General features: G+C 40.0%; 1 protein-coding gene across 1 annotated transcript in view; it reads left to right on the top strand.

The window, feature by feature from the left end:
* Window positions 1–27,197, top strand: part of RELN (reelin) — a 305,272-nt gene that overhangs the window by 194,957 nt on the left and 83,118 nt on the right. The window contains exons 15-22 of the mRNA XM_075024802.1: window positions 613–741; window positions 1,878–1,987; window positions 4,938–5,004; window positions 5,951–6,184; window positions 6,767–6,928; window positions 11,833–12,069; window positions 17,842–18,034; window positions 20,667–20,779. Of these exons, the coding sequence (XP_074880903.1) occupies window positions 613–741; window positions 1,878–1,987; window positions 4,938–5,004; window positions 5,951–6,184; window positions 6,767–6,928; window positions 11,833–12,069; window positions 17,842–18,034; window positions 20,667–20,779 (1,245 nt within the window). The remainder of the gene's footprint in view (window positions 1–612; window positions 742–1,877; window positions 1,988–4,937; window positions 5,005–5,950; window positions 6,185–6,766; window positions 6,929–11,832; window positions 12,070–17,841; window positions 18,035–20,666; window positions 20,780–27,197) is intronic.

The following is a 27,197-nucleotide window of genomic DNA, read 5'->3' as shown; positions in this document are numbered from 1 at the left end:
CCACCCTCTGCAGTCCTCGATGGGGGCTGGCCGTTTTAGTGCTTTTCTGATCTCCATTTAGGCACAATGGGTGAAGGAGTCAGATGTCTGAGGAGTCCAGAGAAGTTGATATTTATCAGCAACAGAAAGGAAGAGCCAGCCAATGCATGAATAACTAGTGGTCTTTTACCACCTTCTGAAGATGTAAAGGTTAGCAGCTGGCAGTTCTAAGTGTCCTGTGCTCACATGATGCTGTCTAGCTCTGATTAATCCAAGTTTTCTCCTCATTATTTTTGAAACCATTTCTAGCTGAAATATGAGAGTAACAACAACTCACTTAGCAGCAGCAGCATAAAAACACTAGCTAGATGGTGGCCAAACAAGGATTAGGTGTTTAAACAATCCTCAGTCTGCAGACTACCCTTTTGGGTTTTAAACACTCAGATTTTTTTCAAGTTTGTATTTTCAGGATTTGTTGTATTCAAAGTCTGCTTAAAATTATTTCATGTGTCAGCATCAGTTATTAGGAATGGCAGATTTGGTGGTTTCTCAGTGTTGGTACTTCTACATTGATATCTATGCCAGGCAGGCTCACAGTGTCTTTCTCCTTTCTTTCCTTCACCGTGTTATAAGCGTCAGCTTGGAGTTTTCAACCAACCATGGTCGCTCTTGGTCCCTGCTCCATACCGAGTGTTTGCCTGAGATATGTGCTGGGCCTCACCTCCCCCACAGCACCATCTACGCCTCTGAAAATTACAGCGGGTGAGAGTGTTCTCTGCAAAGCTAACTGGGATGCAAGATTAGAGAAGTGAATTATAGGTGACAGAAGAAAGCAGCAAAGCACACAACCCGGTGTCATCTTTCATTTTTGAATAGCTGAGGAGAGCAAGGCAGGAGTGTTCTGGTCTCCCTGGCTGCCCAGTAATGAAATTTGAAATATATGGGGCTGCTTCTCTGGTATAATATTATTTTTCTGATGCTAAAGATAAATTACAAAAAAAACCCCTGTGGACAGCATGCTGGTAATTAGAAGAAAAGTTATACTTTGTCAAAGCCACAAAAGTTTTCTTCTTAGTCAGAGGAACCATCAGTCAAAGCCATATTTACATCCTCAGACACCTTTACTCACTTGGAATCCCAATATTGGGTTACAACAAAGCACATCCTCTGTACTTCTGCAGATGGAGATGGTTGTTAGTGTGACTTTCTTATATCAACTCTTCTCTTTATTAAGTCTCTTTGGTACTGTTCTGACCATAGAATGAACTGTGACATCTTGTTGCATAGCGCAAATCCCATCACTGTGTATCCTTCTGTATCCCAACTTCCACAGACACTTCAGAGCAGTGGGTATGACTATGAGAAGCAAGTGTAGTTGAAGCATTGCTATGCTAGTGACCCTGCCATTCCTGTACCATTTTCATAGGGACCATGCCCCCCGGTGTTCATAGGAAGTCTAGCCCCCATGGATGATATAAGAATGTTGGCCCAGACCACAGCAGGCCAAATCCTCTGTGCCCCTCTTCTCACCCCCAAGGGTTTCTACCAAAGAGTTCAGTCATACCGAAAGGTTTAATTCAGTATGCAATTTAGGAGATATTCATTGTGATGGAGAAGTCACTACAGCGAAGCAGGTTAAGGTCTTTGCAGGGGAAAAAAATGGCTGGGTTTTATGATGTAATAATTAACATTCATATTGTATGAAAATGTCATGGGCCATGTTCTTTTTTTCATTTGTATTTTCCAAAGCTGCAGTAACTTCACTGCTTCATTTGGGCAGATTTTAGAATTAAAAATTCTCACAAAGCTTCCAGTATAAGTAAACACATCTGTAAAACATACAGTTGCTTAACGACTATCAATGTAAAATGCTAGCATTTGTGTTATATGTATTTCAGGTGGAACCGAATAACTATTCCCCTTCCCAATGCTGCATTAACAAGTGACACCAGGATTCGATGGAGACAAACAGGACCAATCCTTGGAAATATGTGGGCAATCGATAATAGTTAGTATTCTTATACATGATCATGATACATCAGAAGAGTAAACTTTTATGTGCTGCTTCAAGTAAATATATTTTCCACAATCACAAGTCAAAGGATTTTCAGTTTGTTAAATTCCTTTTCTTCTTATCTGCACTTGGTAACAGATGCATTTTGAAGCTAGAGCAGAATTCTGTTATTTGAAAAGACAATAGCCTAGTAGAGTACCCTTTTTTTTTTTCCTTTTAATTGAATACTTTCCAGGAAAACATATTGCTGGCAAGGGCTTAATATAACATTTCCTCTAACTGCTTAGTTCTACTTACATAAATAGGTACTACACAGCGCTATTAAGGACATGTACTGCACCAGACTAAGCAATAGTTACAGCATCTGGGACATATTTTTCCTTCTGGACATAGAAGACCATCATAAAGCAATGCTGCTACCAAAACACTGACAAAACTTTTACATTGTTTACAGTACCTTCAGGGGGAAAGTACCATCTGTCTCAGGGAACTGTTCTTCTTTTAGGAAATTATTTTTCACTAACCTGTTCTTAAATGGATGTGGAGAACTGGGAGGAGCTTATATTGACTCATATGATTATAAAACTTAGTGCAGAGGACAACCAGGGCCAGTCTTGAAAGGAAGTAACTTTAAAGCACAGAAAAAGTCTTTAGCAACACAGGATATAATAAATACAATGTATGAAATGCAGAAATAAGCATGATTGAAAGGGCTAACTATGAGAAGGTGCAAATTTTTTTAGCTTGCTTATTAGCCCTAAATGATTTGGGACTAAGTAAACTACATCCAGAATTTGTTTTGTTAGATGTGTGAAGTATGTAATTTAAAGATTACAGTGATGTACAATTGCCCATGAAATTTTGTAGTGATTCCCAGTAAGGTTTGATATGGAGCCTGGGAATGGTAAATAGTTACATTTTGCAAAATTATTAAAATGGATTAATGTCTAGTATTGAAAAGAAAATCCTTGAAGCTGTTAAGGTAATGCCACAAATGGAAGTTTTTCACAAAAATAATGAAAATTATTCTCTTAATCGTATTAATGGGAAGTAGCATCATCTTGACATTCTGGATAGAGTATTAATGCTTGTCTTTAGAGACATCAAAAAGAAAGTAAAATGAAGGGAAAATTTAGGTATATAAACATAAGATGTCTATGAGTATCTGCAAAGATGACTTGCTACCTAACAAAATGCAAACTGTAAGTGTTGGAGACACACATAGATATTCACAGAAAGAAGAGTAAGATGAAATCAATCCAAGGATCCAAATTCTTTACAACAGAACAAAACAAGATTTTGAAAATCACTGGACAATTCATATATCTGCACTACCTTTGCTTGTAGAGCAAAATACAATTCCATCAAAGGATGCTGCATGCTCCAGTGTGTACCATCTCAAAAGAAGTTTTACCAACTATATGCCTGCTCCGAAATTTGTTTGAGGTGTAGAACCATGATATGGGAATCAAGTCTTAAAGATGAACATGATTCTGAGGTTTTGCATGCCTCCTTTGTTAGATACTAGCGAAACTCAAGCTTTACACTGTACTGTAGGGAAAGACTTATAAATATTGGAACAGAACTGAAATTCTTGAAGAAAGGAAGATTTTCAAGGATTCAGCACTCTTGACTTCTAGCTTCACAACTGTTCCTTATGTAAATTAAGTTTTAAATGAAATCTGGAAGCTGGCCATCTTTTAGAAACACTGGAAAACTGCCAGTTTCCATAAAGCTTTTTCAATTTTGAACGACATCATTGCATCTTTAACCCTTCTACTTTTACCACCCCCTCAAAAAGACCTCAAAAGACACAAATAAATCAAACAGAACAGAATTTTTCCACCCTGAAAAGTGAGAAAATCTAGAAACCACATGAAATCTGATGGGGAGTTAGTTACAGGGAGTAGCTAACAGGGATTTAGAGTGCATCTGCCAGGGAGTACTGACACACTGCTGTGACGGGCATCATAAAACTAGGAGAGGGAATAAGTAGTGCTTGTTACAGATGATTTCAAATTGGTGGCTATTTGGATGACATTCCAAAAGCCACAGTGCAAGTGGATAACTACAAGTAATAGTCATTCTTCAACAGAAAAGATGACACTATTCTTGGTTAAGGTCTGTTTATCATATTGTATTGAAAGAACATTGCCCACAAGTTGTGCTTTGGGCTACACCCAGATTAATGCATTTGATCTATACCCAGATTAATGCTTTTGTTTATAGTAGTGCAATGAGATGTAGATTATACTGAGATTTGCTCATCTTTCCATCCTTCGTATTTTTCACAAATTATCAACACTGTCAATTAGGAGTCATTGAAAGAAGATGAAGTAAAAGAGTAAAACAAACAAGTCTGGAGTATTTTTGAGCGCATATGATTTGAGTTTTATTCCGTTTGAAACAATCACTGAAAGTGTATCATACTTAATAGTTACTTAAGACATATCAGGGCAGGTTCTAATTCCAATTAAGTCCAGTGCAGTTGCAGTTAAGTATGTGCATTTCAGTGAGAGAAGCAGCAGCATATTTTTTAAATCTACAAGATTGCTATTGGAATGTACTGATATAGATATATATAGATATATATATATATATTGGATTACGTCTCCGAAATAAGATGAAGAAAAGGGAAGGCAAGAAAATGGTCAATGCATAGCAAATCATCTGATCTCATTCACAGTCTTAGAAAAATCAGGTACATTAAAACATCACTAGTGTCTCAAGCCACAGATAGACATTACCTATTAAATAATAAATTGTCCCTGGCTATCCTTGACACAGTCAAATGCATTTTACCCTTTTGTAGACCTCTTGCAACTAGTGGGATTAAGATAAATACACTAATGCTATGATCAGGCCTATATACTTTCTTGTATTCTTTATATTCTGTTTATCACATAACATAACCCTTCATTCAACTGATTTCTTTTCTCTGCAGTTTATATTGGTCCAGCTTGCCTCAAATTCTGCTCAGGGCGAGGACAGTGTACTAGAAATGGCTGCAAGTAAGAGTTATAATTCAGTACTTGTATTCAATTTCTGTCACATAGTTCACTTGATGATCTGAAAGTTGAAGTGATTTTCATTTCAGCCCTTGCTTTTTGAGATGACTAAATATAAAACTAGCATAGTCCTCAGAATGCATAAAACTCACTGGAGAGCTAAAGATCAATCTTTCTAAACGGCAGCATATTTAATATTTTTTTAATAATTTTCTTTTGGGAGAGAGTCTAGCTTCCAGTTCACCTTAAAATGTGCTACAGAGCACGCTGAAATGTCAGTGATGCATGCTATATACTGGTTTTAGAGGTGATTTGGGACTGTATCACTTTTATATTAAATTTTGGGAAAGAATCACAATTTTCATAGTTCTAATATCCTGTAGCCTAACAGACCTCAAGGACAGAAGGTCAGCACTCCACTTTTTTCTGAAAGTCAGGCTTGTTAAAAGGGTTCCAGCCTTAAAAGTAAAGGTACTTACTCAAAACCAGTAAGGACATTCAAAATATTGGTGTAACTTTATTTAGGTATTAACAAGAACGTGACCCACAGGGCATTCTGTTCTGTTACTCAATTTCTTGTAATCACGTGACATGCTACAGATAAAAGCGAATTAATCATTTTATATATGAACAACTGTAAATTATGTCAGCAGTATTTTTGTTCCAAAAAATGAATAAAAATATTTCTGTATTGCTTTTTATGTGTAGATTGGTGGGGTGTTCACAACTGTGATTTTTTAAAATTGGAAAAGTAAGTACTACCTAAAAGAAAGTCATTGGCTATGCAATAGCTAAATAAAGTTTAAAGAGGTTCTTGGTCCTTACATTTGAGAGGGACTTTGTAGGCATCTTCAGTTCATGAACAACTGCAGCCACTGTGTTGGTCTGCCAACCAACCACAGGAGAAGATGGGTCATTAATTACGCTGTTCAATCTTCCTCACCCGCAGGTGCGACCCCGGCTTTTCAGGGCCAGCATGTGAAATGGCATCGCAGACCTTTCCCATGTTCATCTCTGAGAGCTTTGCCAGCTCCCGCCTCTCTTCCTACCACAATTTTTACTCCATCCGGGGGGCTGAGGTCAGCTTTGGCTGTGGGGTCCTGGCCAGTGGCAAGGCCCTGGTCTTCAACAAGGATGGGAGGCGCCAGCTTATCACCTCCTTCCTTGACAGCTCCCAGTCCAGGTGAGAGGAAAAGAGCAGTAAAGTGAGGCAAAGAAATTGGGGAACCCCTTCCCTTCCAGCTACGACCTTGTGTATTATTAAGCTGATTGTTTTAGCAGGAAGAGAAGTTTTTTAAAAACTCCTAGTTCCATATTTTAATGGTGATTTCATAGCCTTGCTTTTTCTCCTCCTGCTTTGTAAACAACAGTGCCCAAAACAGACTGGAGGGAAGTTGTTGTACAGCAAGGATGGAAAATATGAAATGTTAATATCAAACCTGAGTGTCAAAGCCAAGTGCTAATTAATTATTTATAAGGTTGTGTTTATTTGACAGCTTGTGGCAGCTGATTAGATCCATTCGCTATCTCTCCCTCCCCTTCAGTGCCTAATAAATAATTAAATGCTCTAATGATTGGCATTTTTTAACTATGTGTGCCACATTGCATTACTTGACAGTAAAAACAAATTGCACGTACAAAACCCCATAACTGATATTTATCAAAATTTGTCTAGATTGAAAAGATCTGAAAACAACCTGGTTAGGAGAAAAAAAAAACACTATGCAAATGGTACCCTATAAATATTTGTGTAATTCTGATCCAGGTTCCTGCAGTTCACACTACGCCTGGGCAGCAAGTCGGTACTGAGTACCTGCAAAGCACCCGACCAGCCTGGGGAAGGAGTGCTGCTGCATTACTCCTACGACAATGGGATTACCTGGAAACTACTGGAACACTATTCTTATCTCAACTACCATGAGCCAAGGTATATGCATAAATATTACGAGGAGTGTTATCTACATGCAGTTAATGCTGGTAGTGGTAGTCACTGCAATGCAGAGAGTAAGTACATCTGCCCACATGGTATGGGAGTGAGTGGAATGAAGATCTTTTACTTCACTCTGAAAAGTTATCACTTTTCCTTAAAATTTTGCAGCTGTTCTGGGCACTTCCCATTTTTGCCTGCTTCTATAAAAATGAACACATGGATTTAATGGCATTTGAGTCTCAGGTGATGTGACAGAACAAGCTGAGGCAGTGTGGGATGAGGGGTAGAAATGTACTTGTGGGAAATAGGGGCATGTCTCTTCCCGTGGAAGCAGTCACTTGTAAAGAAAAATTAACATAAATTGTTTGTAGCTTTGAAGCCATAGATACCTTCACTACACCATCCTCTGGGATTAGGAGTTTGTAGGCAGCACAGGACAGCTGAGACAAAATCCAACTGTGAGGGTCTCTCCAGGTCGGCAGGGAAATTGCACCTGCTCCCATTGTGAGGGGGATTACATGACTTTGTGCCTGTGCCTGTGGGTTGGACTCGGTGCCCTGGGAGGACCTGCTGGTGACTGTGCCTGGGAATTGTACAAATCATGAAGAAGCTGAACAAAGCGCTTGTCTCATCTAGCAGCATCTATGTTTGGCACCAGATTAGAGAGGAATTTATCTAATGTATTTAGAGAAGAAGGTATTCTTTACTGTTACATTTGTGAGACCATCCACCAATTTTCGTAAAGCAATGCAAAATCAGGAGTCTCCATGAGCATACCTGTACCACAATCCCAGAACAATCTGGGCTGGCTCTGTGCAAACCCACTCAAACCCATCCACCTTCATGGGGTTCTGCCAATAGAGCCAATAAATCCCAATGAAATGAGATGTTCTGCAAGGGGGCATGAGAGGCAGAGCCGACAGTGGCATCATGCATCCCATCCCAGCTGGTCCATTCCTGCCCAGGGACAGCTTTGCACTAGGTATTGCCCTGCATCCTCTTCTCTACTCCTCCACGCAGTTCCGGGATAGGGCCTGAGTCAACCCCAGGTAGATAGTCTGCATGTCACTTTAACTATGTATAACTTTCATTATTTGTATTTATTGAGCTCAGATCAGTGCATTTAAAAAAAAAATACTGGATTTCCCCATCTTGTTAATAACTCAGTACAAAATATACAATATACAAAATGTTATTAAGAATATCCTAATGGAAAAAAACTTGTAACATTAAATCTATTTCCCAGGACCTGTAAGAAATATTGAAAAATCTGAGAGGAATGACTGTATTTGGTAGAAGTATACTGCATATGGACTTTAATTTCTGAAGTTTTAAATGTTTCCAAAAGAAAGATCCTACAAGCTGGAACACTCATAAGCCTTCTTCAAAATTTCCTTTCCTGTCCTTTATTGTAGTCACATATATATTTTATATGGCCCTGTTTCTAATTCTTAGATTCAAGATTACAGCTGTAGGAATTCTTTTTCCCTAAAGGTTTTTAATATATAGCACTATGAAATTTTTATAACAAAAAGGAAAATACACATTCCGGTGACTGATTTTAATGAAGTTTAAGATATAAATGTAGTAAATTACATTGATGCCAGAGACCTTTTTTTGCTTTTTGAGATTAAGTATGAAACACAATTTCTGTTGTTCTGACAGGGCAAAGAGCTAAGCACAACATACACAGGTTAGAAAGATTTTGCCGTGGGATATGTATAGTCCACTCTGGGTAGATAGAAGAATGACAGACATACAAATCTGAAGATAATGCTGGCAGTAATTATGATGAAGAACATGAAGAAAGCTTCACCTTTTCATATTATGTTGTCTGAAAATATCAGCATTTTTGGTAACATAGATGGACTGCTGCAAAGTTTGGTAATCAATCTGTAACCAGAAATTTAATTAATCTTCAGTCATACAAAAAATAATTACACATTTAATGTTCTGCTGAAAAGGTGCATTTAATCTGCTAACATTTGACAGCTGCATTTTTCTTCTGAGCAGAACAGCGGTGGCTTTTCAATATTAGGTATGCGCATAGCTTGAAAGAATGAGATCAGAGCAAAGGTCTCCCAGCTGGTTTTTAAGAAATCTAATGGTAGCTGGTAATGTTAGTAGGAACACTTTTCTTCTCTGCAGCAGAAAAGTCATTAGCAAGAATCCCCCTCCCTCTCCATCTATCTCCAACAAATCAAAGCCAGACAGGAGAAGCTGTTATAACTGGAGATGTAGTCAGGTTCTGCATACTAAATGTATGTGCCATAGATGGTGGTTTACACCAACGTTTTAAAATTGTGTTTGCTTAATCCCCTGGGACGATAGATTTATTTTAACATGTGTTAAATATTTTAACATCCAATAGGTGTATCAGTGGTGTATGTCATGATTTAGGATTTTCTGTAAATTGCTGTCAGTGAGAATTAGTGTCCACGTGGGTAAGCTTATGAGAGTTAAAAGTGAAAGGGAAGATGCAGGCATCAGAGACAGCCACCAGCAGAGAAATATGCCCAGGATTATAACAGAGCATTAGCTCACACAAGTGCCAAGTGCTTCACAGCATATGCTGGATACAGTGCTCCTCCTAGCCAGGGTACCGGCTTTCCTCAGGTTCACCCTACTGAACCATGGAAGACAAAATCATCAGTTCCTTTTAGCATCAGTAACTATTTAGTGTCATTTGTGCCTATAAAAATTGACCCCAAAAGTCATAGAGTTGCTGCTTATTAGGGAACCCTTGGTAGAAAGAAAGTCCTTGTAATTTATTCACGTGCCAGAGAGTAATAGGGCTTGCTCTTTCTCTTAGAAGGGTATGAAGTCATTCAAGCATGTTTATTTGAGTGGCAAAAGAAACGTATCCATCATACATAAAGTGTGCGCACTGCTGGTCCCTTGCCATGGGGACACGGCAGCGGTCACCTCTGGCTGTCCCTCGACACTGCTCTGCAGGCTACAACTGGCAGAAAACAGCTCCTAGAAATGCCAGCCAGGACTTTCTGAGTGCTTCCCACCTGTTTAGCCAAGCCATTTGATTTTTTTTCTTGCTAATGGATTAACATATTCTTCTTTAAAATCAATGTGACATTAAACAACAGTATTATAAGTATACTCTTCACATGGTCAGTTTAGCAAGTCATTTTTAAGAGTGTGGTTTTGCACTAAGAGCACTTCAGGCACAAGACTGTTTCATATGCACAGAACAAAACATTGTAACAGGCAGCTTAGAAAGCCTTAAATCTGGAAAAAACTTCATGCTAAAGGATAAAATGATGTTGCCGGTTTACCTGATTTGTCATTTTATCCACATTTCCTGTAAGAGAGAAAGAAGAACATCAGCTACATGATGAGCTTGCCAAAAACCCTTTTGCCAGCAAGTAACTGTACACCGATGGAGACGAATGTCCCTGTTGCCAGTCTGTTTCACAGCTCACGTGCATCGCATGGGGCACCATGGTCGTGGTGATTTATGGAGCTTTCAAGAAGGTGTTGTTGCTGTGGCAATTAATGCGTGCTCCCTGCTGCTGTGTATGATAATTGCTCCTGGAAATTAGATATTACTCTTAATTTTCTTTGCAGTTTGTCAATTACAGGTTTGTTGTCATAGCTGCCATGACAAATCAGGTGACCTTGCATACCAGGAGAAGAGCCTGGGACTCACCTCCAGTTGCATCTCTATGCAACTACAGAAGAGAAGTGTTTGCCGTAAAAGACTACACATAATCACACTGCCTGACAAGCTGAACCTTTTCCACTTGAATGTGGCCATTTACAGGAGTGGGTTCTTCTAGGACAAGAGCAACACAGGCATGATGTCAGTGCTGTGCAGAAACAAGCACAGATGTTAAAAAGATGCATGTCTTCAGATCAGGACAAAATCCGCTGAGTCTGTGAAAATGGAGCTGGAATTCATAAGTCCTTGTCAGCTGATCATCCCTTTGCCAGTCCAAGCTCCTGGGTTTCAAATGGAGGGCATTCTGGTTTCTTCTGGCAAGGAAGAGCACCTTTAAATTTACAGAGAAGTCCACGGTAGCAGCAAAATTTACAAAACTGGTGGAAAGTCTTTTTTATGGCTTTTACACATGGCTGTCTTTCAATAAACACATTGACTACCAAGAGAACTAACAATTCCCCTGCCCCTGTCACTGGTAGAAGCTGTACCAGTAGATGCTAAGGTATATGTGGGCTGAATTTAACCCATGATTTTTAGGGTCAGTAAGAAAAAATAACGATAAAATACATCCCTATGGAATTAATACAAACAGCAAAACTTTTGTCGTGGTTTAACCCCAGCCAGCAACTAAGTACCATGCAGCCACTCACTTACTTCCCCCACACCCAGTGGGATAGGGGAGAGAATTGGGGGGAAAAAAAAAAGGTAAAACTCATGGGTTGAACAGTTTAATAGAACAGAAAGGAAGAAAATAATAACGATAATAATAGCAATCATAAAATGACAATAATAATAATAAAAGAAATGAAATATACAAAACAAGTGATACACTATGCAATTGCTCACCACCCACCAAGCGATGCCCAGTTAGTTCTCAAGCAGTGATCTCCCCCTCCAGGCCAACTCCCCCCAGTTTATATACTGGGCATGATGTCACATGGTATGGAATACCCCTTTGGCCAGTTTGGGTCAGCTGCCCTGGCTGTGTTCCTTCCCAACTTCTTGTGCCCCTCCAGCCTTCTTGCTGGCTGGGCATGAGAAGCTGAAAAATCCTTGACTTGGTATAAACACTACTTAGCAACAACTGAAAACATCAGTGTGTTATCAACATTGGTCTCCTACTAAATCCAAAACATAACACTATACCAGCTACTAGAAAGAAAATTAACTCTATCCCAGCCAAAATCAGGACAACTTTCAATAATAGTTTTGGTTTGTTTTCCAGAATAATTTCAGTGGAGCTGCCTGAAGATGCAAGGCAGATCGGCATTCAGTTCAGATGGTGGCAGCCGTATCACTCTTCTCAAGGTGAAGATGTGTGGGCGATTGATGAAATCATCATGACCTCTGTGCTTTTCAATAGCATCAGTCTGGACTTCACCAACCTAGTGGAAGTCACACAGTCTCTGGGGTTCTACTTGGGAAATGTTCAGCCCTACTGTGGACATGACTGGACTCTTTGGTGAGAAACACATATTCATTTCTGTTCTAGTTTTGTTTTCTTTGTCTATTCATCCTGCAAAGAACCAAGCGATTTCTGCAAATGAGTCTTTCTGGCAGCTCTTCAGAGTAATTGTCTCATCCTCACATTATGGACAAAAATACAGTTGCTAATCTAATTGCAATTAGCAGTAAGTTTTTACACCCCCTTGCACAGAGATTTATGTTTGATGGGAACCTTGAATGTAGCATTCTTACCCCACAAAACATTTAAAGAATATCCTAATAGAAACAATTTAGAAGATTTTCATAATCTTGGCTTAAAATACAGTCGGGTTAATATGGGTGTACAGGTTATGAATTAATCTGTTAAGCACAGGCCCTGAATATTTTGTAAGTGATGTTCAGATCTGTTTACATAGCCATTAGATTACACTCCAGAAAGGAAAGGCAGCAGAATGTTGGTAGAATGACATTAGTTATTTGTAGTTATTTTGTCTGGTATTATATCCATTTAGCCATTTACACTGTGATCAGCATTATGACATATTGCAATTATGCCCAAAATGTGCTGTGTATTTAGAAACAACAGCAAGAAAACATCACCTTCCCCAAAGCAAAAAAAAGGCAAGAAAAGAAAAAGAAGTGACAAACAAAGAAAAAGAAAATTCTGTTACAAAGGTGTAAAAATAAGCTTTTTTAGTAAAACGTTAACCTGCTTCACAAAAATTAAATGCTGGAGTACATAAGTGTAACATTAATACAAATTAATCTCTGTGTTTTGATTAAAACCAAGTAAGTTTCATGGTAGTCTGATCAACATATAAACCCAGTACAGCTTTAATCAGCATAGATGTATTTATTTGGAGAAGGTACAATCACAGTAATTATAGAAAACCTCAAGAAAATATAAACAATTTTAGCATCCCCATGGACACTCAGAGAAACAGTGTTGCAATTTTATTAACAAGTATCTCTGAGCAATCTGATTTGACTTTCTGATCATCTGTCAAACTAAAAGGAGGTGGCTTAGCAGTAGGAACAACACTCAATGTGTTCTAGCGGTGATAATGAGGCAGTAGAAGCACCATTAACCACTTTAATAAGGACAAGGAAGGTACTCGCTGCTCATTAAAATGAAACAACATGTTAGGTCTCAAACTGTTTGCATCTTCTTCATCAAAGAGTTGGAATGAAAGCCCTTTAATGACATTGTTTTCCTTCTGTTCTTGTAAGACCAGTTTATGGGGGGGTCAGGGGGCAGGTTATTTAAGATAGCAGAGGTTCCTCTATTTTCCTCCTATAACTCTAAATCAGAATCGAAATAATAAACGCTAAGCTAAATTCTCCATCCCATATATTGGCTAAGATTTGTAGTGCTCAGTCATAGTGTAAATGTCGAACTTTTAATGCATCAAATAAAGAATCAAAGCTTTGCAATATTTCCTTACTATTTATGTGTAAGTATTTTTCATTTTCACTAGAAGACATGAACTCTATCCTTCACTGACCTTGTTTCTCTCAAGGGAAATTTTTAAACTTACACAAATTCTGTACAAATGGCTGCTAGTTAAATTAATTATTGTTGGCTTTTCCCAGCTGTGAGTCCATTTGGTTCTCATTTTCTAACTCATGACTTTCTATGAGCATAGTTTGCAGTAGCACTGACACCATCCTCTTGAGAAAAGTCTGAAAACAGCTTTTTCATTAGTAGGACTATGGTAAATATGCTATAAATCATTTTACAGGGTGTCATCCCCAGGCCCGTTTTCACTGAATTGCCTTTAATTGTCTATTAGGCCTCTGTTTCTGCCTCAGAATCTGTAAATCTGAAATATTTATCCTTAAAATTGGCAAAAACTTAGAACTGAGGAGGGCGATTTTTATTTTTATTGAAGAGGAAGGTTGTTCTTTTCTATACCTGGCTTCATTTAGAAAAGAGGGGTATGTTTATACGCATACGTTTTGAGCAAAGGTGATTTTTGAGTGTTTTATAATCGTCTATATCTGGAACAGTCACTTTATTTGATCACAGTCGTCAACATGTGGTTTCAGATTGGTTCTTAGACTTTATTACAGCAAGTGTGTTGAGTACACTGAAAGGACTCCAGAACACTTTTAAAATTAAATGTTTGATGATGTACATTAACTCATCACTACTCCAAAATGCTCATACACAGGCAAGGTTTTGACCCAAATGCCTCTGGAGTGTTACAGACTACTTACAACCACCTGCTGAAATGCATTTAAGTATTGATAAGGATGCTAACACTTTTTTTTTTTTAAAAATATTCATTTGGACACAATAAAATAACGTTCTGTAATTAAACTGTCTTCAGTCAGATTATGACATTCCGATTTAACTCAATGTAGCGGACAATAGAGTGTCCCACTGTCCCTAGAGCAGCCTGGGGTAAGACTGTAAATCTGCCTCGTAATGAACTATCCTCATGGAGCAATGTAATACAGTTGCTCTACATCAGCTTGATAGTTCACCTGTGTTTATAAAATGTTTTGTCTTTTAGATTGATTATTACTCTGTAATGTGCAGAAAGTTTCTTTCAGGTAATTGACTTAATTAAAATATAGTAATACATTTAGGAATTATTTAGCAAAATAGGTATGATGTGATGTAAAAAGACATAAATGTCTCCTGCCTTTGATGGAAGCAAAGCTGGGGCTAGCATGAGCATTTGCCCATCATGTCAATATTCTCGGTCAATGCAGCTTTACAAAACCAGCTACATCCATGTGGTTTTTCAGTATTCCTGAAAGTACCAGCCATGAAAACGTGGTAACTCTGGGGATCCCAGAGCAATTTGGAGCAGCACAGATTGGCTGACATTGGCTGTGATATCATTCCCAGAAGTACCAATTAGTTGGCAGTGCTTGGAGGGAGAGCAATTGTTCTGAGGGCACCTATGGGTATTGTGTTCCTGCGCCTTCACAGGTCTAATTATATACACGCTAGAAACCAACTCACAGCTACATATTTATACAAAAATGTAGCCTCTGCATTCTCATTTCTGAAGATTTTTTAGTTAATTATTGTTATGCCAGGGACATTACTCTGTCTTTTACAAAATCTGGAAACATATCCCAGCTGTGTCACTCCCAGAACAAAGAAAACATTTGATATTCCAGCAGAAGAGCATACCCCTAACCACGTACACAGGAGAGCTGGAGAGCAAAGAAGTGGCAAGTAAGGTGGAGCCCCCACCCTTAATGCTACCCTTGTTCAGCTGGAGGCAATTTGTGGATGATAAAGGTCTTTGTGAACCCATAGTGTGTTTTCCTCTCCTTAAAAGAGCTTCTTATGGAGTATCACAGATTGTCTTCATCTCATCACTAGCTTCCTTTTTCACATTTCTTTAGTATCCATTTTAAAGAGCTGTTTTGACTTTAAAACAATGCTTACTTAACATACTGTGTAAAATATCCAGGGCTAAGTTATTAAATAAAAATTAATACTAAACTTAAAGTATTTTAATCATGACCTGAATGCCACCAGTAAAGAAGATTAGCATTTAAGATTCTTTTTTTCTAGTTTTACACCAGTAATATTGAATAGAGGGAATTTTTGTGGAGACAAAGACGAAATGGAACATTTAATTCTTTGCACCTATGCTGAGTACCAGTCCTTCACTTGTGTTCCATCACTTTGGGGAAGACAGCTTCTGGGCAGATGCTTCATCAAACAGTTTAGTTTTAACTCCTTTATTCTGTTCAGATGAGCTTTAGGTAACTGTGATGTGTTGTGCCCAGGTTTATGTGTGCAATGCCAGATCATTTTCCAAAGCATTGCGACATATAACTTTTGGCTGATTACACTGCACATGGCTGACTGATACCTGAAGAGCCTGGTTGTACTGGCACAGATTTCCCAAGGTTAAACTTCGATTTCCCACGTCAGCCATGAAATTTCAAGGTGTGTTGTAGAAATTGAAACTATGTCAGACCAAGTCAGCTTTACCTTTTAAATTTGCAGGTTTTTGTCATTTTGAAAAATACAAGATAAAGTTTGGAAGAAAAAGAAATTCAGACATTATCCAAACAAATTCTTCTGAGATGCATTCAGTTCTAACAATGAAGCCACAAACCATAGGCTGCCAGCTGGACCACTGACGAGCGTACATTATATCCTCTGCTCAACTTAAAATTATCCTTCCTGTTGAGAAGAAAAACACTGACAACACTGGGCAAAAGAGCAAACAGTTGAGATACAGTTTTCCAAGGCAACTTACTGCCTTCTGGTCCAGTTGTCCATGACGGTGCCCCAACAGTGAAGGGAATGTCCATCCACAGTCACTTCCTGGTGCTGATCACTTAGACTAGGTAGTTTCATATGGTGCCATGAGTTGGATCATCCTTTAGGAAATGAAGTCACAGAGAGCAAGGTCAGAAAGTAAAAAGGAGCCTGGATCTTAACTTGTGCCAAGTAACAGCAATTTGATAATGACAAAACTAATGTCAGCTTTCAGTAATTTCTTCTAAAGCTTTAAGGTAGAATGCTGACATTTATGGCTTGACTGCTCTTTCTGGAAAGGACGCTATAGAAAACAGTGTGGGTCAGTGAATTAATTTAAGAGTGCTAAGTAACACTGACTTGTATTCCTAGTCCTTACACCAACTTCATTGTGACCTTGATTTTTACAGGGTAGAAGCTAATATGTTTTATTGTATGATATTGAAAGATTAGGATTTCTTATTTAAGATGATAAACTGTAACTTACTTGACCATAAGGGCAACCTTGAACTAGATTATTCTCTTCATCACCATTGTACTGAATGTAGCTTTTTATTTTTGCATGATGATTTGCAGTGATTTTTCTTTAAAAAGATGCAATCCCTATCCTAAATTGTTCACGTTTAAGAATAGTCCCAGAAAATGTTGAAGGTGAAAGAACTACAGTACTTCTGAAGACACTAACTAAACATCTCAAACTAAGGAGAGGGAGGTGATTTCTTTCTTAAAAACATTCTGTTTTGAAGCCTAGTGTGCAGGATTCAAAGCTTAAGTTGTCGTTACTTCCTCCTTATACCTCTCTTGCATTTGACTTTTTTTTTTCCTTTTGAATAGTGCATAGAAGAAAAACCTGCATTTAAATTGAAATAACCTTGTAATTTCATATATATTGTGTTACCATGTATGTGATTACTGGGTACCTTGTATCATATATGAGGCTTGGTGTGTTCCAAACATTACTACTGACAAAACTATCTTCTCCAGTCCACTGGATAATAGAACTCTTGTATCAGTACATCCTGCAGAAAAGAAGCTGAGGATAGGTGATATTAATTCTGAAACACAGTCAAAAGTCAGTGAATGCATTGCATATAGAATCACTTGAAAATCAATGGAATGAAAAGTCTATGTAATAAGGATATTTTAAACTAAACGCAGTGTATCTTTACTGTCCAGTGCTTGCATGAAATTACAGCTGTTACTGTGACATGACCTTAGGCAATGGACACTCCTGGGGAATGAACTTCCTTTGTGTTGTTTTTTCTGTACATTATCCTTTCCTTGATCCTAACTTGATCATTAATACAAAGAGCATATAGTAAGAACTAACAGAATTATTCAGTGTTTCACGCTCTGGGATACATCAAGGCCTTCCTTGTAATTTGCAGAAGTACCAACAGAAAGATGCTTCTGCACATGGTCTCATCCCATGCACCAATCTCCAGAACAAAGAAAGAAGCATCACTGTACTTAACCCAGAACCATTTCTACTGTTCCCTTCTGAATTATTTTGGGGATGGATCCTGATCCTTTTCTTACATCTCTCAGTTTTACAGGAGATTCGAAGTTAGCTTCTAGCATGCGCTATGTGGAAACCCAGTCTATGCAGATCGGAGCTTCATATATGATACAGTTCAACTTAGTGATGGGCTGCAGTCAGGCGTTTACTCCTCATATGGACAACCAGGTGAAACTGGACTACTCCACCAACCATGGCCTCACATGGCATCTTGTTCAGGAGGTGAGGCTGGCAGCAAGGACGTTTGTCTTCCATAAACTCTGCTTAGACAAAGATCATCTGAAATATACTTGTGGCATTGAACGAAGGGAGATGTTTTCCTCATTCCCCTTTCTATAAAAAAATTCTCAGTTGGAATCAGTCAAAATGACTAATAGGAGTATTTAAACTGTTCTTCGTGATATTTGGAAGAAAGGTATCTGAGAGCCTGAAACACAAAATTGTGACAGGAATGGACCAAGGCTGAGAAAAGAACTGGGGCACAGATAGGCAGAGCTACAGAGTAATGGCTGAGATCTGTCCTGTGCTATTGCTTTGTTTTTCAAAGCAAAATGCATCTACTGTTTCCTGGAATTTAAATGGATAGAAATTTTTTCTGCCTTTGTGCGCAGCGATTTCGTAAATGGAAAGCGCATTCCTTTGGGGGATTGTAATGTAGAGCCTTTCATCTCCCATCCCTGGTTCAAACACAGTCCAGGGCCGTAATGACCGGCTGTTTTCCCGTCTCTACTAGAAGTGCAAATAGCAGTGTTGGCTGCTATTTCCCCATGTGGCTCAGCCCTGTCTCAGCACAAATGCGAATAGCGCATTTGGGCATAATTTGTGCTTTTGTTTTCCATCTTAGATGGCAAGCTGGACTTTCCCTGGCCTCAGGGTGAACTAACCAAGGTCCTTCAGCTGCCTCTGAGCAGATTCAGAGGGTGTCAGAGAACTTGTCCTGGTGCGTTTTCACAGAGGGATTTGAATGTCCTGTCCCACATCTTCTGTGAGCAATGAAAGCATTGTCCTGTTACCTTTGGCCATGTTGTGTTTCAACATGTTTACTTTGGTGGGCAGAGTAGAGAAATGGCAATAACTGAATTTTTAAACTTTGCAAATCCAAGTAATGCTTTTTTACCTTAAACAGAATTCAGAGGAAAGCTATAAACATGGTATTTCAAATTATGTTCATGTCTTTTATACCTAGCAGGCATCATCATGGTGTCCAAGAACAGTTCCCAGTGGTGGGTGCTTGGGATTTGTCCTTGCCATCAATGGAAGATCAGTTGCCTTCAGATTGTAGTGCTCCTTTCCTCTCTCAGCGGAGCTGAGTTCAGAGAGAGAACTTGCAGCCAAATCATTTTTCTCACACCACCCAAGTTGCTGTGATAAAAAAGTAATAGAGAAGGCTATTTGTAGTATATTTCAAGGACATAATCTGGCAAATACACAAAACACTAATTAATTAAAATTTTTGAAAGTTTTGTTTGCTTCGCAAGGACTGATCAGATCCTGTTTTGTAAGATCTTTCAGGGGAGATGAATCAACAAAAAATGTTTGAAAATTGCTGGAAAGGAAACTAAGCCTTTAGAAAACGTACTGAAAAAAAACCCAAAACAGAATAAGCTATCAGATCTTCATTTCATACTCTAAAATATTTCAGCAATAAATTTCTCTGTAAAATAATATATTCTGCCCTTCTTCATATTTTATGTATAACTATTACTATATAATTTAACTATATAAATATTCTTAATTGCTTTAACTACTGTAGAGAATCACTGCTTTATTATTAGTTTAAGAGCAGTCAAAGTAGGCTACTTGCATAGGCAGGTGTCTGTCCCAAAGGTCCCCCTCTTGCCTGACACCCCACATGGGGATGAGCGCAGCAGCAAACAGCAAAAGACTCTCGGAGAGGTGGTGACGGTCGAGAGGAGCTGTGCTGTGGCAGTAGTGGCAGAAGAGACTCTCCGAATGGGTACCTAGAAAAGCAGCACACAGGTTCATAATAATATTCAAGCACTTTATTAATATCTCATCAAAACAATAGCACAGAAGTTTTGGGTGCTGTTCTAGCAGTATATAAATAAATGAATGGAATATTGCAGAAAAATGGAGTAACATGGGAAGGGCAGGTCTAGAAAACAGTAAGACTGAGATAATGGACTTCATTTATATTTAATATAAAAAAGACTTGATAATTATCAGATTTTCTGAAAAGAAAAAAGAAGATTTGGGGAACAGACCTCTCTAGGAATCTGAGTGGAAGGAATCCTAGGAGCAGGAAGGGAGAATTTACACCATTTGCTGTAGGTGTCAAAGGTCATACAGCTGCAGAGCATAGTGAGGGCCTCTGGGGGCAGCTTCAGTAGACCGCAGTTGGATGCTCTCGTGTGGGTCTGTCTGTTCCTACTGCTGCTCCCCACTGCAGATGGAGGGACTGGGGGGAGCCAGCATCCCCCGGCAAGGGCTCGCAAGTAGGTCTCTAAAATGACTGGTAGAATGGTCTGGAGGTCACTTTCGTAGACTTATTCCATAGTGGACTTGTAGACTTACTTCATAGTCAGCAGTAGATGCTGGAGTGAGAATAGTAAAAAAAATGAGCTAGGCATCCTCATTAAGGAAAACAAGACATTACTAGTTGCTAATGCTAAACTCTTTAAATGAGTCATATGGCTTTCTCCTATTCTTAATTGTACTACTGTCAGTTTTCTGAGAAATTTCCCTGCATCATGCCAGGATTTTTCTGCCTCTGGGTCTTTCACTCCAACATCTGGACCCCGGCAAGCTCCTGGTTCTGTGAATGTTTAACCCTTGCTTCTGCTCCCAATTCTTCCTCAACATTAAATCTGGTTTTGAAATGTTTTACTTCAAGGAATGTCTTCCCAGTATGCCGAGCTGTCAGGAGTTTACATCGGCAAGTATTTACCACTCCAGCGAATTTACTCAGTGGAGGAGAATCACCGTCCTTTTACCACAGAAGACCTGGTGAGCATTTCTTTCTTCTTTTTAATTTTTTTTTTTTTGGGGGGGGGGGGCGTCCAGATAAAGTAAGTCTTTTAAATTGCTGTGACAAAGATCAAGTCCTCTGTAGATCATACTCAAGTGGGTGGGTGGGGTGCCAGGGTACCAGGGCTGACCCTGTTGCAGGTATTTAACATAAAACGCCTTCCTTACATAATTAGAGAGTGAAATGTTGGTGAAGTCACCAGAAGCTATTGTTTAAGATTGTTTTTAATACATACTGTGACTCTTCTAATAAAGTTCAGACCTTTTCAAAAATAGTGGCGCTTGTCTGTAAATGCCCCACTGGAGGAAGGCTTTATTTGGATTGTTAATTTTTATTTTGCACATTCCTTATTGTTTACATCTTCAGACCAAAGCCTTGTATAAACAATAACTAATGATTCATTTCTGGGAATTTTTTACCTCTTGTTTCTTTTTATAGCATGTCTTAAAAAATAACATTCTCTTCTGCAAAAAACAGCAACAAAAATTATCAGAAACACTTACCCTATTAATCTTATTGTAATCAACTTGTTTTGCCTCCCCTAACATTTTTATTTAACTAGATTATTTCTTCCATTATTTTTTTGAAATCTTTATTATAACATACAAATAAAAAGTTGTCATAATTCTCAATAATCTTCAGAGCTTCCTTCATTTGAGAATTAAATTATTCCTGTTAGAGTTACACTTTACTTATGTTTGACCTGAATTCATCACAGCAATTGCAATGAGAGCTTGCTCAGATTAAATTATCATTGTATTTCCCAGTACTTCATCATTCTTCTGCACTCTCCACAGCCTCAACACAATCTATTTCTATCAACCACCCCATGACACCTTCTTTCAACGCACTGGCCTTTTTTACTGTACAGCCAATATTCAGAATTTCCTATTTCCAGGCAAAACATCAGGGCAAATATTGAATCCTTAAAGCGTATCAGGTCAGCTAATACCAAATAGCACAAGTAAGTCTAAGAAGAACTGCTTTGTAGTTACATTATAATGTACTAAATCTTACATGCTGTTATGTGCCACCAGCTGCAAAATCAGTGGCTCACCTAGACACTTAGGAGTTTAAAAAGTGTCTACAATTTTGCAGGTTAAACTCTAAAGTAGGCTGTTATTTTTAAATTTATTTATAAGATGTGTACTGTACTGAAAGTTATTATTATACAGTGTATAGTTGATGATAATGCCAATGTTGTGGGCCTTTTTTTCTTTAGAATCTAATAATTTTCCTCAGCATATGAGGTAACAGAAGCAAATAATTCCACTTTAATTTAGGAGACTGTGGGGAGAAATTATGATGAAATAATAGGCAGGTTCCTGTTTTATGCTGCGCACAAATCATAAATATTTCACACTCTATCTTGTATCTGAAGGGATTCCGGTCTGTTAGCAGAGTTTTGCTTGTAATTAAGGCACAAATTACCACTGAACTTTACTTTGCTCTTCATAAAACACATTTTCAATATGACTGTGTTGTGCTGTGGCACAATCAGGGTGAAGAGGAAGGATGGCTGCATGTTCCACACCAGAAGCGATCCAGCACACCAGACACATCTCAGCCGCTTTCCCTCTTTTTTCCTCTTTTCCACCGGCAAGGAGCAGACTGAGGGCTCAGTCACTCCTTTGGCTTGAGATTGGGAGGGGAATTTTTTTTGCATTTTTAAAGCACGCTTACAAACAGAGGACAATTTTCTGCCTTTACAAACCTGGGCATTACTGGTGAACATTTGATGTGCAGAGCTCCTCTGCCAGCCCGGCCACACAGAGGGCATCAGCCCGGGGGCCTGGTAGCAAATATGCTCTATAGGGCTCCTCTTTGGGGCACTCTCCCTCCCTCTCCTACCACCCATGGGCAAAAACTTAGCAGTGGCCAGGAAGAACAGTGCAGAGGGGGAGAGCCAGGTCTTCTGCCTTCCCAAAACTGGGGTGAGGGGAAGGAACCTCTGGGGACCTTCCTTCTGGCTCAGCCCCACAAGACACCTAAATGAGGACTCAGGACCGAGGCTTGAGGTCTTGTTACCCTTGCTCTGGCCCTTGGTAGCCTCAACATGCCCTCATACCCCTGCACAGCCGTGCTACAATTGCCGGAGCTTTTATCCCTGCATGCACAGCATTTTGCTGAGGGCTTGCACCTTGGGTGCACAGGTAGCATCAGGCTGCGGTACTGTGCTCATGCAGCCAGAAAATTGTTCATAGCAGTACCTATTTCTCTTGTAAAACTTTCTGGGCATGCTGGTATTTCTGCACATCTGTAGATGTTCTGCATCTGGCAAGCGTGAGTTTACAAGGTCTGTGTTATCCGAGATTTGGGATGTTAGGAAATCTGCTGCAACAGTGAGACTTGTATCGGCAAAATGAAATGTATGCACCTGCTCACTGAAATTGTATTGTACTTGAACTGAACATTTCTAACACTGATGAAAATTAATTTCAGTTTTATGGGAGGCATTTACATATGAACAGGCCTTAATGAGATACAAGCAGCTGTCAGTTGCTGACTTCATAAACAAATCAACACCTAATGACTGAATGAGAGTTTCAGGATAATTGGGTAAATGTAATTACGGTAACTCAGAAGGTAGCAAATATAATTTTATCAGATACAAATTTACATTAGATTGTTAGGGTTTTTAATATCAGGAGAGAAGACAATGATTTTATTTTAACTCATATCTGAAAAATTTTATAACAGAAAGAACATCATTTCACTTGCAATACATCTGGGACATGATTTCCTTGTGCATATGTAAAATGTCACGCAACAACAGTGACTTTCATTTGACATCAACCTGACTTAGGTATAATGTCATCAGAAAGCCAGATTGCCTTCCAGTAGCATCAAAAAAAAGGGGGGGCGGGGGGAGAAATATGAGGAACTAGGGAGGTTTATTTTGCTTGTAATAAAACGCTTTCATAACTCCTCGATACTGCACTTCCCATTTGAATAGGTGTCCAAATGGTGACTGTCCAGAAAACCAGTATTTTATCACTGCGAATGCAGCTGACACTCAGCTCCTTATTCTCTTTTCTTAATTAACATGGCTTTTTAAAATTGTTGATTACCATTTTTAACAGCATAATCCTCTTAAACTGTTGTTACCTTGAGGTGCAGAGCAGCCCTGGAAAGCTTTCAAGAACAGTGAGCAGGACTGGCTTTTCAGCGGCATTGCTTTTGCAATTGTGAATTCAGACTAACACGTGTTATCCCTCACCCAAAGAGAAATCTGAATCTGTGCGAGCTTTTGCTGCCCACAGCCGTGTGACAGTGGCCCCACTTTCCACGGACCCCCCATGACCGCCCGGCTGGGTGGGAAGGCGAGGGCAGCCCCTCGCCCCGCTCCAGCTCGGGGCCCATGGGATTCCCGCAGCAGCGAAGCTGTCCCTGGGCAAGAACTCTCTTTGTCTGCAGCTAAAAATAACCCCTGCCCGCTAGGATGTGGCTCCCCAGGGACTGTCCCCAGCCGCCTAGCTGATGCACGCACCTCCCTGTCAGCTTCATGTTCATCTCCAGGTGGCAACGCGACTCCTCCCTTCCTCCCCTCCCCTTAAATGAGGGAAACAAATCTCCTGCCATCGCTGAATTCATGGGGGGAGCTTCTAAGTAACGAGCAGAGCTGAGCTCAGCCTTAGCTTGATGTGCAGCCAACGTCTGAGACCCGAGGAGGAAGGCAGAGCCACCCTGGCAGCTTGCGGCTCTGTGCTCTGCCCCTGGCAGGGTGGCAGTCCCCTGCAGCAGGAGGGGGACGACGAGCCTGTCCAGGGAAACATTTTGCTCAGGTGAAACCCATGCAGGGCCCAGCATGGGCTGTCGGCCCTGGTGTCAGCTTTGCGCCTTGCGGTGTGGGCCCACTTTCCATGGGCCCACGGACCTCGGAACACCCCCACGGCGGTGCCGCACAGGGGTCTTCTCAGTGGGGTTCCAGGTGTGGTGCTCCCCTGGGCACAGAGGTGTACTTTGTTATTACCCATGGGTGGGCTCTCCCCACTGTTTGTGTGGGGCGTGTGTGAGCCTGATGCCCCAGAACCAGCTGCGATGCACCCGAAGAGCCACACCGCAGGGATGTTCGCACCCAGCAGCAGCCAGCAAACAGCTGAGGAAATGCCATCGACGCCACACCAAGCAGCAGCAGGAGCTGCGTTCGGGGGGCACTACCACTTGTCGGGCACCACGAGACTTCCACGGGATGGCAAAATTGCCCCTACATCACTGTAAATCCCCCCCAGTTTGCTGTAAATACCCCCCGGCTGCAGAGTCACACACCCCACCTCTATCCACACACCTTCACTAATGAAAACCAGAGGAGCCCGGCCACGGTGCTGTCCCTCCTGTCACCTGGGCAAACAACATGAGACAATTTTATTGGGGGTGGGGTGGGGTGCCTGCTCTAAAACCTTTCTTTGGTTTCAGTACTGATGTTTTCCTCAGCACACACGAGAGTTGACACCAGTCATGACAGCTCTTTCCAGAGCACACAGTCTCTGTCAGGTCTCTCTGTGGTGCTGTTGACGCTCTGCAGCGAACGTGAACACCACCACCGAGGTGACGTGCTGGCTTCAGAGCACTCCAAAAATAAACAGTAACCAGTTGTGGTGAATATTGACTGCCCATTATGCCTATGCAAGCTTAGGAAGTCCTTCGTGTGCAGATTACTGGCATTGTGCGCTTCTAATGGATAATTCATAGCTCTTGTAATGTAACCCATCAATACATTATATCCCGAGGGAGTATTTAATCGGCAGATCTGCCCCCGCAGATTAACTCTGCATGCTGTAAAAGTGCTTACAGTATTTGCAATATCAAGCAGATACTTAGAGACAACAAGGGTGATTTCAATTAAAAATCAAGCCCTTGGGCAACTTCACTTGTTTTTTAAAGAAATTCAAAAGTGGTATTTTAAAAATTTCTCCAAGCATGTACTAAACTTATCTTTGTATGCTTCTAGTATGTGGCTGGATGGCTTAACTGCTCTAACATACTGTCCATTTTAGCTGCACAGGCCTCCTCTATCTGTTTTTTCACTTCCATACATGCAAGCAGGTGCTCAGCCACCTTTACAATATTCATTTTAAAAGGTCTTATTCTACATAAATTTTGGGGTGTGAGGGAAAGAGCTTATTATCTTAAATTAGAGTAACAGCGTTATATCCCATGCCATCATTAACGTAGCCACTTAGGAAAGAAGCTCCTACTTCTTATAGGAACCTCCTCAGCCCACCCAGTCAGCCCCTGGCCATGCACAGGCCTGTCCCAGTTTAAAGTCTGATTTTTAATTCTCTGCAGTCACCCTTGCTTTCCCTGTCCATCCCTTCCACAGCTCTGTGACTCAGCGCCTTCATTGCCCCCACCACCCCTTTTTTCCCAGACCGAACACGCAGCCAGCACAGCCCCTTTTGCTCCATCACGACGAATGGTTTCCCATCTTTGTTTCACTTTACATGCAGTGTATTTTTCTTAATCTCATTCTGGAACAAGCATAGAGTAGAGGGTCCCTGCGCCCACCAGCTGGGAGCTGCCACTAGCCAACACGTGGAACCTGTTGGGTGTGTACAGGTTGGCAGGGCAGCTTGGAAAGGCTCGACAGCGACAAAAATTACCCTCCTCGTGATTAAGTTTCTTCTCCAGTCTTGTTTTTTACGGATGTCAGGCTGGGTTTGGCTAGCAGGAGTCACTCAGCACGGAAAATCTCAATGTCACATTGGACAATCTCCTAGAGGGCCAACATCAAGCACTTTTTAATAGATAATGTTACCTGACTCCACTATAATAAAGAAAAATAAAGCTGTTGAAGAGAAACTGTTTAACTAGAAAGGAGAAACTACAGCAAGGTGTTCTGCTTGAAGAATATTACAAATATCCAGAGCTTAGTTATATATAGGCAAGTAATCTAATCCAGTGATTCCCCACCACAATCCTTGGGTGTTACAGATTTTGTTTGAGTAGCTCGCCAAGAGCAAGCTATTTGCAATGTGAAAAAAAATAGGTGCTATGAAACAGGATCTTTGTCAAAAACTTGTGATCACAATGTCACCAGTGATATGTAAGCAAAATCTAGCTTAGAATCATCCTGACAAAAAGAAATTTCTATATCCAATAAAAACCAGTCAACTATTGTTGAATGGAAATAGATGGTATTCAAAAGGGAGAAACGCTTACACTCAAAAACTTTAATAGATTTTTTTTTTAATAATAAGTATCAGAAGAAACCTTTTTACACAACTTATAGCCCGTTAACTGTGACCAAGACTATAAAAATCAAAGTCATGCCCTAGATCCACCTTTCTAGTTTTGCAGCCTGTGACCTGTGACCCTTGCAGAATGGCACTCAATAAAAATCTGATAATATCCATTGACAGGTTTATCTTAAGTTAATGCACAAAGGCCGTGTAA

This window comes from Buteo buteo, chromosome 4, assembly GCF_964188355.1.
Source record: "Buteo buteo chromosome 4, bButBut1.hap1.1, whole genome shotgun sequence".
Classification (NCBI taxonomy): Eukaryota; Metazoa; Chordata; class Aves; order Accipitriformes; family Accipitridae; genus Buteo; species Buteo buteo.
The sequence above is the reverse complement of the archived record's forward strand: the minus strand, read 5'-3'. Positions and strand labels throughout refer to the sequence as shown.